The 13,977-nt window shown below is 50.0% G+C and overlaps 1 protein-coding gene across 1 annotated transcript; it reads right to left on the bottom strand.

Moving 5' to 3' along the window:
- Positions 1-386: 386 nt before the first annotated feature.
- Positions 387-1,916, bottom strand: MAFA (MAF bZIP transcription factor A). The gene is given in 3 exon segments (XM_026694403.2): positions 387-998; positions 1,001-1,134; positions 1,137-1,916. Coding segments are annotated over 3 exon segments (1,131 nt in total). The 5' UTR covers positions 1,639-1,916; the 3' UTR covers positions 387-503.
- Between the last annotated feature and the right edge of the window lie 12,061 nt (positions 1,917-13,977).

Here is a 13,977-nt window from a genome sequence, read left to right as displayed (position 1 = left end):
AGTCCCCCCGCCGGCAAAGAGGGTGCCCTGGGCCGCCCCCTCGGAAGAGAAGAAGGGAAGGAAGGAAGGGAGGAAGGAAGGGGAGGAGGGCGCCGGTGCAGGGCGTCCCGTCGGGGGAGAAGAGAGGCGAGGTGGGCTAAATCCCATACATGGCCGGCATGCAGGGCTGGGGGGAGGGAAGAAGAAAGGAGGCGGGGGGGTGTCTCCGTCCAAGCGTCCTTCGCCCGGCTGTTCCGACGACAAGCGGCTCTTTTCCGTCTGTCCGGGCGGCGCAGTCCGTCCCTCCATCCAGAGAGCGAGGCGGGCATCTGAAGAGGAGGGTCCCAGACGTCCAGACAGACACACAGACCGACGGGGTGGGTGGGTGGGGGAGTGGGGGGTTCAGGCGGATCCCCCTCCTCCTCCTTTCCAAGCGCTGCGCTCGCCTCCTCTTCCTCCTCCTCCGTCGAGCCGGGCAAGGGAAGGCAAAGCCCCGCTCGTCCGCCCCGTCGGGGGCTCCGGTCTCACAGGAAGAAGTCCGCGGGCTTGGCGGGGCCGGGGGCGGCGGCGGGGGCGGCGGGGGCTCCCGGACCCCGTTGGGGGCCGGCGGCGGCGGGGAAGGCGCGCCCGGCCAGCTTCTCGTACTTCTCCTTGTAGAGGTCGCGCTCCTTGGCCAGGCGCGCCACCTCCAGCTTGAGCTGCTCCACCTGGCCTTGCAGTTGGCACTTCTCGTTCTCCAGGATGTGCCGCTGCTGGACGCGCTTGTAGCGGCAGGACTGGGCGTAGCCGCGGTTCTTCAAGGTGCGCCGCTTCTGCTTCAGCCGGATCACCTCCTCCTTGCTGAAGCCGCGCAGCTGCCGGTTCAGCTCGCGCACCGACATGGAGACCAGCTGCTCGTCGGAGAAGCGCTCCTCCAGCCGCGCGTGCAGGTGCCCCGGGTGCCCGTGGTGGTGCCCGTGGCCGTGGCCGTGGTGGTGCCCGTGGCCGTGGTGGTGGCCGCCCCCGCCGGGGGCCCCGGCCCGTGGTGGTGATGGTGGTGGTGATGGTGGTGGCCCAGGGAAGGGTGAGGACCGGGGGCGCCCGGAGCCAGCTCCTCGCCCGGGAAGGGCTGCCCACGGAAGCCGTCGAAGCTGCTGCTGCTGCCGCCGCCGCCGGGGCTCCTCCTCCTCCTCCTCCTGGCCCGCCGTGGTGCCCGTGGTGGTGGTGATGGGGCGCTCCGATCAGCGCCTCGACGGCGTCCTCGGGGGTCAGGTTGAGCGCCTCGGGGTTGAGGTGGTGCTGGTAGCTCGACATCCAGTAGAGATCCTCCAGCTGGGCCGCCGCTTTGCCCTGCGCCAGGTGGCCTCCTCCTCCTCCTCCTCCACCTGCTCCTCCTCCTCCGCCGGCCGTCGGGGCTCCGAGGAGGCCCTGGCCGGGCTGTCCGCCGCCGCCGCCGGGGCTGGGCGCGCAGAAGCTGGGCGAGGAGGGCACGGAGGAGCAGGGGGTGCTGAGCGGCGTGGAGGAGAGCGAGCCCGGCGGCGGGAGGCGGTGGCAGAAGCGCTCCGCCTCGGCCGGCTCCTTCTTCACCTCGAACTTCATCAGGTCGAAGTCGTTGACGTACTCGATGGCCAGCGGGCTGGTGGGCAGCGCGGCCCCGCTCAGGGCCAGCTCCGAGGCCATCTCAGGCCGAGGCAACGGCCGCCAGAGCCGCGCCCGGGGCCCCGACGACGGCCAGCCCGCCGCCGCCGCCCGCCCCGTCCGCTGAGGAAAGGAAGGAAGGAGGGAGGGAGGGAGGGAGGGGGCGGCTAGTCCGGCTGGGCTCCCCTCCCCACGGGACGGGGAGCGGCCCGAGGCCCCCACTGCAGGGGAGGGGGCTTCCTCGACGGCCCCCTCCCCGGCCCGTTCCGCGCGAGGGTCCCGGCGCTGCGCCCTCCGCCGCCGCCGCCACCGGCCCCGCCGCCTCCCCTCCGCGCGCAACTGAAGTGCTGAAGGACGCATTCTGGCTTTTATAGGGCGGGCAGCCGGGGCCCCGCCCGCCAAGGCGGGGCTGGCGCCTCCCCGCCTATAAGGGGGACGGGGCTGGCGGGGCCGGCGGCTGAGCCTATCGCGGACCCGACCTCCGGCTGTCAATCTCGCGCGGGAACAGCTGGAAGCCGGGCCGAAGGGAGGGGCGGGGAGGAGGAGGAGGGGGAGAGAGAGAGGGGGGTCAGGGAGGCGCCCCCAGCGGCCGGGCCCGGCAAGGGCTCACACACACACGCACGCGCGCGCGCGCGCTCGGGCGGAGACCACGGAGGATGCCCAAGCGGGCGCCCGCGGCTTGACGGAGGAGGAGGGGCGAGGGGAAAGGGAGGAGGAAGAAGCAAGAAGAAAAAGAAAAAGAAAAAGAAAGAGAGGAGAAGGGGGAGGAGGGAAAGGGAAAGAAAAGGGGAAAGAAAATGAAAAAAGAAAGAAAAAGGGAAGGTAAAAGAGGAAGAAAAGAGAAAAAGAAGAGGAGGGGGAGGAGAAAGGGAAGAGGAGGGAGAAGAAAAAGAAGAAGAAAAAGAAGAGGAGGAGGGGAGGAGAAGGGGAAGAAGAAAAAGAAGAAGAGGAGGGGAGAGGAGGAGGAGGAGGAGGAGGAGGAGGAGGAGGAGGAGGAGGAAAAGAAGAAAGAAGAAAAAGAGGAGGGGGGAGGAGAAAGGGAAGAGGAGGGAGAAGAAAAAGAAGAAGAGAAAGAAGAAGAGGAAGAGGAAGGAGAAGGGGGAGCAGGGAAAGGGAAAGAAAAAGGGAAAGAAAAAGGGAAAGAAAATGAAAAAAGAAAGAAAAAGGGAAGGAAAAAGAAGAAGAGAAAGAAGAAGAGGAGGGGAGGAGAAAGGGAAGAGGAGGAAGAAGAAAAAGAAGAAAAAAAAGAAGAGGAGGAGGGGAGGAGAAGGGGAAGAAGAAAAAGAAGAGGAGAGGAGAAAGAAGAAAGAAGAAAAAGAAGAAGAAAAAGAAAAAGATGGAGGAGGGGAGAAAGAAGAAAGAAGAAAAAGAAGAGGAGGAGGGGGAGGAGAAAGGGAAGAGGAGGAAGAAGAAGAAGAGGAAGAAGAAGAAGAAGGGGGAGGAGAAGGGGGAGGAGGGAAAGGGAAAGAAAAAGGGAAAGAAAATGAAAAAGAAAGAAAAAGGAAAGAAAAAGAAGAAGAGAAAGAAGAGGAGGAGGGGGAGGAGGAGGGGGAGGAGAAAGGGAAGAGGAGGAAGAAGAAAAAGAAGAGGAGGAGGGGAGAAGAAGAAAGAAGAAACAAGAAGAAAAAGAAGAAGAGAGGAGGAGGGGAGAAAGAAGAAAGAAGAAAAAGAAGAGGAGGAGGGGAGGAGAAAGGAAGAGGAGGAAGAAGAAAAAGAAAGAAGAGAAAGAAGAAAGAGAGGGGAGGAGAAGGTGGAGGAGGGAAAGGGAAAGGGAAAGAAAAGGGGAAAAAATGAAAAAAAGAAAGAAAAAAGGGAAGGAAACAGAAGGAGGAAGGGGCCCAGCAGCGAAAGGGGAGAGCCTCGCTGCTGCCTGGGAGGGAGGGAGGCAGGGAGGGGGACCATGCAGTTGTGCAAGAAGGCTGGACAGGCCCTTTGTCTGAAGTGGAGTAGGGTCTGCTGGTTGAGCAGGGGGTGGACTAGAAGACCTCCAAGGTTCCCTTCCAGCTCTATTCTGGATTGATTGATTGATTGCATGCTGGGCTTGTCCTGGGGAGCAGGTTGATTGCAGGTCTGGGCGTTACACACACACACACACACACACACAGGTGCACAGTGTGACAGACAGACAAAGGGGCTGGCAGGATCCTGGGCTTATTTGGCAAGGAGATCATTGCCGGTCTGGAACACCCAATGGGATCCAATTGGCAATCGTATGGGAGACCACCAGGAGATCCAGAGGCTCAGCCAGGCGAAGCGTCCACACCTGGAAGAGGAACGTGATTTTTGGAAATCCCCCACCCCCCAGTCCAATTCACCTCCAGGGAGCCAGCAGGCAGCAGCACCTCAGGCGGGTCCAGATGGATGGGAGACCACTAGGAAAGCCAAGCTGGGACCTCACGATTGAAAAAAATTGCCCAGGAACTGTTCTATTCTGACCTTTTTTCCCCCACCTAAGGAATCATGGAGGAGCCCATAAAAAGTCACGAGTTTGGCTCAAAAAGGATGTCTTCCTTTTCTTTGCTTTCCCAGTTCCCTCTAATTTAGGGGCACGGGGTGGAGATGGGGGCCCTGCCTCCTCACCCCGAATAGCAGGCTGTAGGGGCAGACCGTAATGGGTCAATTATCTGGATTTTGCAAAGATGTCATGTGGTTCGTACCATGGGGGACATTATCGATTTGGCATGATAAAGCTAATAAAAGCAATTTGAATTGCTTAGATTCACTCTAGCCAACCTGTTGTGCCTTTTTTTTTTCAACAAATAAAAACCCAACCCAAACAATAACATGACTTGTTCAACAAAGAGAGAGAGAGTCAGAGAGAGAGAAAGTAAAAGGGAGTGGGGGGGTAACCAAGAGAGAAAAACGTATAGGAAGAGAGAAAGAGAGAGGGAAAGAAAGAGAAAGTAGGAGATAAAGAAAGAGTAAGGCAAAAAGAGAAAGAGACAAAATGAGAGAAAGCAAGAGAGAAGGAAAGAAGGAGAGAGAAAGGAAGAGAGAAAGAATGTGGAAGTGAGAGAGAAAGCAGGAGAGAGAGAAAGAAAAAAAGGAAGGAAGGAAGGAAGGAAGGAAGGAAGGAAGGAAGGAAGGAAGGAAGGAAGGAAGGAAGGGGAGGGAGGGAGGGAGGGAGGGAGGGAAGGAAGGAAGGAAGGAAGGAAGGAAGGAAGGGAGGGAGGGAGGGAGGAAGGAAGGGGAAGGAAGGAAGGAAGGGTTATTGCCACCCGAGTTGGCCACCTCCTACCTGTCTTCTTTCACTTTCAACAGGTGGAAGAAGGGTGGGGGACCTTCCCTTCTGACATCTGGAGCCTGAAGTCCCTGGCTCAGAAAGAGACCAGGGGGAACAGCCTTTCCCCCACACCCCCAGCCCCCTTCTCAGAACCTTTTTTTAAAAAAAGGAAAAAAGCTCTGCGGGGCCTTCAAGAGACCTCAAAGCTTTGGTGGGGTTTTGGAAATGCTCCCCACACTTGCAGGGCAGCTTTGGATCTCCAGCTTTGTCCGTCTTGTCAGTCTGTCTGTCTCTTTCTTTCTTTCCTAACTGTCTGTCTGTCTGTCTGTCTATCTATCTATCTATCTATCTATCTATCTATCTATCTATCTATCTATCTATCTATCTATCTATCTATCTATCACCTGTAAATCTATATCTATCTATCTATCTATCTATCTATCTATCTATCTATCTATCTATCTATCTATCTATCATCTATCTATCATCTATCTATCTATCCCACCCTATCTATCTATCTATCTATCTATCTATCTATCTATCTATCTATCTATCTATCTATCTATCTATCTATCTATCATCTATCTATCTATCTATCTATCATCTATCTATCATCTATCTATCTATCTATCTATCTATCTATCTATCATCTATCTATCTATCTATCTATCTATCTATCATCTATCTATCTATCTATCTATCTATCTATCTATCTATCTATCTATCTATCATCTATCTATCTATCTATCTATCTATCATCTATCTATCTATTATCTATCTATCTATCTATCTATCTATCTATCTATCTATCTATCTATCTATCATCTATCTATCGCTATCCGTCCATCCATTATCTATCTATCTATCTATCTATCTATCTATCTATCTATCTATCTATCTATCTATCTATCTATCTATCGCTATCCGTCCATCCATTATCTATCTATCTATCTATCTATCTATCTATCTATCTATCTATCTATCTATCTATCTATCTATCTATCTATCATCTCTGTCTCATTCTCTCTCTCTCTATCCCTTTCTCTCTCTTGTTTCTCCTCTCTCTCATTATCTATCTATCTATCTATCTATCTATCTATCTATCTATCTATCTATCTATCTATCTATCTATCTATCTATCGCTATCCGTCCATCCATTATCTATCTATCTATCTATCTATCTATCTATCTATCTATCTATCTATCTATCTATCTATCTATCTATCTATCTATCTATCACCTGTAAATCTATATAATCTGTCTCTCTCTCTCTCTTATCTATCATCTACCTACCTACCTATCTACCTATTACCTGTAAATCTATACCATACATCTGTCTGTCTCTTTTCTCTCTCTCTCTCTCTCTCTCTCTCTCTCTCTCTCTATATATATATATATATATATATATATATATATATATATATATATATATATATATATATATATATATATATATACACATCTATCTGTCTGTCTCTCTCTCTTTCCTATCTATCACCTATAAATCTATATCATCTGTCTGTCTATCTATCTATCTATCTATCTATCTATCTATCTATCTATCTATCTATCTATCTATCTATCTATCTTCTATCACCTGTAAATCTACCTATAGCTGTCCGTCCGTCCATCCATCCATCCATCTCTTCAGCATGAAACCCCACTGGATGATTTGGGACCAATCACTGAGCGTTGGTGAGATCTAGTCCCGCCTTAGAGCCGAAAGCCAGATGGGTAACTTTGGGTCAGTCCTTCTCTCTCTCTCTCCTCCCAACCTCACAGGGTTGTTGTGGAGGGACAGGAGGAGGAGGAGGAGGAGGAGGGAAGCGAATTGGATACATTCCCCGTCTTAAAAGTTATTTGCAAAAATAATGAAGGCGGGATAGAAAGAAAGAAATGTAATACAATAAATTCAATAACAGGGCTGTACATGTAATAACAACATGCAAATCTGATAGTGAAAATGCAGTTTTGATCAATATAAAGGTGACGATAAAAACATTTGTAATGATAAGTATAAATAGAAGGCTTTGCCTCAAAGGGGAGCAGAGCATTGGTGGGCATTTCCAAGAGGGACAGAGCCCCCTTTGGCTGATGGCTGCAACGGCTTCCAGTCTGCTGGCCACCTGAAGGGGTCTGGGGTCTCCCTGGACCTCCCCCCCTCGCCGTTCATCTCCAGGAGGTGTTTTTCCTCCCCTTCTTCCTTCCAGCAGCTTCTTCTTACCTGCATTCCCCTGAGCTGTTCCTCTCCGGTGGGAGGGCCACATCTGGAGAAGGCCTCACTGCCGCCACCCCCCCCACCCCTTCCCTGGCCTGCCGCTTTGGCGTCACAGGCGCATCTGCCAGCCGAAGCCCCCTCCTCCCACCGGCCTCGGAGGGGCTCTGCTGACTCAGCAGAGGAAGACAAGGCTCGCTTGCCTCATTTAGGGGCTTAGGGGGAGGAAGGGCCAGGAGGCTCGGAGGAAGTGGAGGGAGGCAAGTTGGGAGGGGCAGTGGGAGGGCACGGGGGGGGGGAATGGGCTTCCCACTCAGACATGCACTAAAGGCAGGATGGAAACATTAAGAGAATAATGAAAATAGCTGCAACACGAATGAAATGGCTCCATCTGCATGTGTGCTCTGGACTCGGAATGGAATGGAGTGGAGTGGAGTGGAGTAGAATAGAAAATAGAATAGAATGGAATATGGAAGGAATAGAATATGGAAGGAATAGAATAGAATAGAATAGAATAGAATAGAATAGAATAGAATAGAATAGAATAGGAACATAGAATTGAAGAGGAGGAGAGGAGAGGAGAAAATAGAATAGAGTCGAGTCGAGTCGAGTAGAATAGAGAATAGAATAGAATAGAATAGAATAGAATAGAATAGAATAGAAAATAGAATAGAACAGAACAGAACAGAACAGAACAGAACAGAATAGAATAGAATAGAATAGAATAGAATAGAAAGAATAGAATAGAATAGAATAGAATAGAATAGAATAGAATAGAATAGAAAATAGAATAGAATAGAATAGAATAGAATAGAGAATAGAATAGAATAGAACAGAGCAGAACAGAACAGAATAGAATAGAACAGAATAGAAAATAGAATAGAATAGAATAGAATAGAATAGAATAGAAAATAGAATAGAATAGAATAGAATAGAAAATAGAATAGAATAGAATAGAATAGAAAAGAAGAAGAAGAAGAAGAAGAAGAAGAAGAAGAAGAAGAAGAAGAAGAAGAAGAAGAAGAAGAAGAAGAAGAAGAAGAATGCAGCAGGAGGAGAGAAGACAATATTGGTTATTAACATCCAGATAAGGAGAATGAAGCCCACTGACGGATGATCTCTGGATGCCCCGGCCAGACTCTTCTCCTCTTTCCACTCTTCCCAAAGTCGGAGTTTGGGGGAGAGAAAGAAAGACTTCTGCGGCTTCTGCTGCTTTCCTTGCATGAAGCCAAAAGTCTCTCTCTCTCTCTCCCTCCCCTTGAGAACGGAGCTGGAGACGGTATCCTGTAATCCCAAATAAAGAACGATCGATCGGTAGGAAAACGGGCTGGGGGATGTTCCTGCAGACCTTTTTGGGGATTTCCCCAGGGTCTCTGGTCCACGGGATTTAAAATGATGAGTTTGGTTGGTCCCTGATGTCTAAAAGGTTGACGACCCCTGGACTAGATGACCTCCAGGACCCCTTCCAACCTATGTTATTCTGTTTAATTCATCCATCAGTGGGAGTTGTGGGTGCCCCATCACTGGAGGCTTTTAAGAAGAGAATGGAGAGCCCTTGGTCTGAAATGGTCTTAGAGTCTCCTGCCTTGAGAAGGGGGTCAGACTAGATGACCTCCAAGGTACCTTGCAACTCAGCGATTCTGCACACACAGAACCCAAGACCCCCAAAAAACTCAAGCTTTCATCCCCAGAAATGTCTCCGAAGGGCTCCATCTCCCGTTGAGGGCTGGGCCTGGTTTCGGGGAGTGTGCCAAGAGCCCCGGCCAGTTGCTAGGGACACTCAACACCATCACTGAAAGGGAAACCACCCCGATGCCCAGCCCCAGAGGGCTCCAGGAAAAGGGGAGAGGCTGCCCCTGAGAATGCCAGCCTCGGCAGGCAGGTGGCCAAGCTCAGGCCAAGACCAGATCGCCTTTCAAGCAGCCACCCGAGCAATGAGTGCCCTTAAAGTGACTTTTTCTGGGCAGAGCGGTTGTTCTGACCCAAACCTTGTTCCAAGGAAACAAACACCAAACAGAGGCAACAGCAAAAACTTTTAATGATTCTTTACGAATTCTGTTCCTTCCCGGTTAAAAGGCTGTTTCAAACTACTTGTCTCTGATAAGAACGTGCCTTGCCAAGGTGGTGCAAGGCTGCCAAGAACACTAGATCAAGTTGCCAAGAAATATTTCAAACACAAAGAGTCTCCAAACACAAACTAAGATACTCTGAACGTCCACAAGGCTTGAGTGCAAAAATGCCTTTGCTTCCTGCACAGAACTCCGGTTTCTCAGCTGGCTTTTATCCCTTATGGGAGGGGCCATCCCCTTTCAGCCTTACTCCCGAGTCGCCCGTGCTGCTGCAGCTGCTCTTCCCTTTAAGCAGCCCTGCGCACACATGCGCACTTGGCACAGGCTCCTCGGGGGACTCTTCCTCACTGCTGCCAGCCTCCACGACCTCCGAAGGCAGCACTCCACTCCCTGGTGGTCCTGGCCCCATCCCTGCATCACACGCAGGTCCCTCATCCGAGTCCTCGCTCTCCCAGGCCTCAGCCGTCCTCACCTGCTGCCAGCGAACCACAACAGAAGGTTTGAGGCTGCCATCGAGAATCCCAGGTGCCTCCCCCAAATACAGGTGGTCCTCGACTTTACTCTGACCACAGCGGAGCCCCCGAATTTCTGTTGCTCCGTGATACAGTTATTTGGTAGTTTTTGTCCTATTTCATGACCTTCCTTTGAGGCCACAGTTGCTAAGACAAAAGCTGCAGTTGTTAAAGTTTAGGAACATGGCGGTGAAGTGAATTTGGCTCCTTTGTGGACTTTGCAAATTAATGGTTCTCCCTGTCAGGTCATTTTCTCCTTCGTTCCAGGTTGCTTCTCTCCTTGATTAGTTCCCACCCGTTGCTTCTTGTCCTGCCCTCAGGTGCTTTGGAGAATAGCTTGACTCCCTCTTCTTTGGGGCAGCCCCTGAGAGATTGGAAGACTGCTATCATGTCTCCCCTGGTCCTTCTTTTCATTAAACTAGATGTACCCAATTCCAGCAACCGTTCTTTGTATGTGAAAACAGAGTAAGAGAATTAACAGAGTTGGAAGGGACCTTGGAGGTCTTCTAGTCCAACCCCCTGCTTACGCAGGACATCCTCCACCATTTTCTAGGTTGCTTCTCTCCTTGATGAGCTTCCGTCCGTTGCTTCTTGTCTGGGGGAATAAATTGACCCCCCTCTTTTTTGTAGCAGTCCCTCAAATATTGGGAAGACGGCTATCCTGTCACCTCCAGTCTCCAGAAGTTATAAATGCTCCAACACTGGAAGTTTTTAAGAAGAGATTGGATAACCATTTGTCTGAAGTGGTGTAGGGTTTCCTGCCTAAGCAGGGGGTTGGACTAGAAGACCTCCAAGGTCCCTTCCAACTCTGTTATTCTATTCTAGTCCTTAACTGATTAACAGAGTTGGAAGGGACCTTGAGGTCCTTAGTTTCCTTTTTCCTTTTCTTGTTCAGTGTCCCCGAGAAGAACCTTCCCAAACGAGCGTCTTCAACTATTTCCTAACTCCGAGCTATTTAATTTCTTTCTGTTTCGGACCTGTAGAATTTCTTATCAACTAAGGGACAGGATGCTCTTTAATCCGTCATCCTTGGAGATCAGATAACATATAACAACAGATAATCAGAGTTGGAAGGGACCTTGTAGGTCATCTAGTCCAACCCCTCACCCAAGCAGGAGACCCTGCACTCTTTCTGACAGATGGCAGTCCAGTCTCTTCTTTAAAGACTCAAGTGATGAAGCTCCCACAACTTCTGAAGGCAACTTCTGTTCCATGGGTTGATTGTTCTCACTGTCAGAAAGTTTCTCCTTATTTCCAGGTTGAATCTCTCCTTGATCAGTTTCCATCCATTATTCCTTGTCTGGCCTTCAGGTGCTTTAGAAAATAGCTTGACCCCCTTCCTCCTCTCTGGGGCAGCCCCTCAAATATTGGAAGACCGCTATCCTGTCTCCCTTGGTCCTTCTCTTCCCTAGACTAGCCAGGCCCAGTTCCTGCAACCGTCCATCGTATGTTTTAGCCTCCCGTTCCCTCACCATCCTGGTTGCTCTTCTCTGCACTTTTTCTGGAGTCTCAAATATCTTTTTTATAATGTGGTGACCAAAACTGGATGCAGGACTCTAGGTGTGGCCTCACTAAGGCTTTATAGAGTGGTATTAGTACTCTATTGGTGCAGCTTCTACACTCTACCCAGGTCAGTCAAGATACTGGGATGCAACGATAAACACTGGCTGACATTTAATTGATTTAATTGGAAGTCACTGGTTTTATTGCACTGGGGATTTTGTAGATGCTGGTCAGCTCCTGGCTGTGGGGATTCTGATTGCTTTGGGAATGCAATTACAAATGGGGATTTTCCACCACCGAGCAATCGATGAGTAAAAGAGGATCCCATCAGATTTAGAGCAGATCTTCTGACTTAAGAGGTGAATCAGGGCCCTGTGGATCCCACCCTCTTTCTACTAAACCTCTGGAAAGACTGCAGGCAGGTAGGAGAAGTTCTGGACTCCACTCACTTCTAGCATGGGTGATGTTACATAGTCGGTTAATGAAACGTCTGCAGGAAAATCACTCCAAGCTGAGAGAGCACAAGGAAAAGGAAAGGGAGGGTGGGAGGGAGGAGGAGGGAGGGAGGGAGGGGGAGGAAGGAAGGAAGGAAGGAAGGAAGGAAGGAAGGAAGGAAGGAAGGAAGGAAGGAAGGAAGGAAGGAAGGAAAAGGAAGGAAGGAAGGAAGGAAGGAAGGAAGGAAGGAAGGAAGGAAGGAAGGAAGGAAGGAAGGAAGGAAGGAAGGGGAAGGAATCACTGATGTTACCTAGTTGGATAATAAAAAAAGTTCTGCAAGAAAACCACAAGCTCAGACAGTACCCAAGAAGGGAGGGAGGAATTTCTTATCAAGGAAGGGACAGGATGCTCTTTAATCCGTCACTGATCAGATAACATATAACAACAGATAATCAGAAAGGGACCTGCATGTAGGTCATCTAGTCCAACCCCTCACCCAAGCAGGAGACCCTGCACTCTTTCTGACAGATGGCAGTCCAGTCTCTTCTTTAAAGACTCAAGTGATGAAGCTCCCACAACTTCTGAAGGCAACTTCTGTTCCATGGGTTGATTGTTCTCACTGTCAGAAAGTTTCTCCTTATTTCCAGGTTGAATCTCTCCTTGATCAGTTTCCATCCATTATTCCTTGTCTGGCCTTCAGGTGCTTTAGAAAATAGCTTGACCCCCTTCCTCCTCTCTGGGGCAGCCCTCAAATATTGGAAGACCGCTATCCTGTCTCCCTTGGTCCTTCTCTTTCCTAGACTAGCCAGGCCCAGTTCCTGCAACCGTCCATCGTATGTTTTAGCCTCCCGTTCCCTCACCATCCTGGTTGCTCTTCTCTGCACTTTTTCTGGAGTCTCAACCTCTTTTTTATAATGTGGTGACCAAAACTGGATGCAGGACTCTAGGTGTGGCCTCACTAAGGCTTTATAGAGTGGTATTAGTACTCTATTGGTGCAGCTTCTACACTCCACCCAGGTCAGTCAAGATACTGGGATGCAACGATAAACACTGGCTGACATTTAATTGATTTAATTGGAAGTCACTGGTTTTATTGCACTGGGGATTTTGTAGATGCTGGTCAGCTCCTGGCTGTGGGGATTCTGATTGCTTTGGGAATGCAATTACAAATGGGGATTTTCCACCACCGAGCAATCGATGAGTAAAAGAGGATCCCATCAGATTTAGAGCAGATCTTCTGACTTAAGAGGTGAATCAGGGCCCCTGTGGATCCCACCCTCTTTCTACTAAACCTCTGGAAAGACTGCAGGCAGGTAGGAGAAGTTCTGGACTCCACTCACTTCTAGCATGGGTGATGTTACATAGTCGGTTAATGAAACGTCTGCAGGAAAATCACCAAGCTGAGAGAGCACCAAGGAAAAGGAAAGGGAGGGTGGGGAGGAGGGAGGGAGGGAGGGAGGGAGGGAGGAAGGAAGGAAGGAAGGAAGGAAGGAAGGAAGGAAGGAAGGAAGGAAGGAAGGAAGGAAGGAAGGAAGGAAAAGAAGGAAGGAAGGAAGGAAGGAAGGAAGGAAGGAAGGAAGGAAGGAAGGAAGGAAGGAAGGAAGGAAGGGGGAAGGAATCACTGATGTTACCTAGTTGGATAATAAAAAGTTCTGCAAGAAAACCACAAGCTCAGACAGTACCCAAGAAGGGAGGGAGGGAGGGAGGAAGGAAGGATGGATGGATCACTGATGATGTTACCTAGTTGGGTAATAAAATGTCTGCAAGACAACCATTAGCTCGGACAGCAACAAGGCGAAGGAAGGAAGGAAGGAAGGAAGGAAGGAAAGGAAGGAAGGAAGGAAGGAAGGAAGGGAAGGGAAGGGAAGAGAAGAGAAGAGAAGGGAAGGAAGAAAGGAAAGAAAGAAGGAAGGAAGGATCACTGATGATGTTACCTAGTTGGGTAATAAAATGTCTGCAAGACAACCATTAGCTCGGACAGCAACAAGGCGAAGGAAGGAAGGAAGGAAGGAAGGAAGGAAGGAAGGAAGGAAGGAAGGAAGGAAGGAAGGAAGGAAGGAAGGAAGGAAGGAAAGAAGGAAGGAAGGGAAGGGAAGGGAAGAGAAGAGAAGGGAAGGGAAGAAAGGAAAGAAAGAAGGAAGGAAGGATCACTGATGATGTTACCTAGTTGGATCATGAAATGACTGCAAGAAAACCATTAGCTCAGAGAGCACCAAGGAGAAGGGAAGGAAAGGAAAGGAAAGGAAAGAAGGAGGGAGGGAGGGAGGAGGTTTATCTAAAAGAAATATTCCAAGACGTATCTCAAAAGCAAAGAGTGCAAAGTAAGATTCTCCTCCTCCTTCATGGAAATCTACTCTAGGTCGGACGGAGGGGATTTCTTCTCCCTCCCCCCCACCAAGAGCCCCCTCAGAGGGGTCATGAAAA

The sequence above is a fragment of the Notechis scutatus genome, chromosome 3 (assembly GCF_049901735.1).
Source record: "Notechis scutatus isolate UNSWTSFEM ecotype Mainland chromosome 3, rNotScu1.2, whole genome shotgun sequence".
NCBI lineage: Eukaryota > Metazoa > Chordata > Lepidosauria > Squamata > Elapidae > Notechis > Notechis scutatus.
Note: the sequence above shows the minus strand (reverse complement) of the source record. Positions and strands in the feature narration are given on the sequence as shown.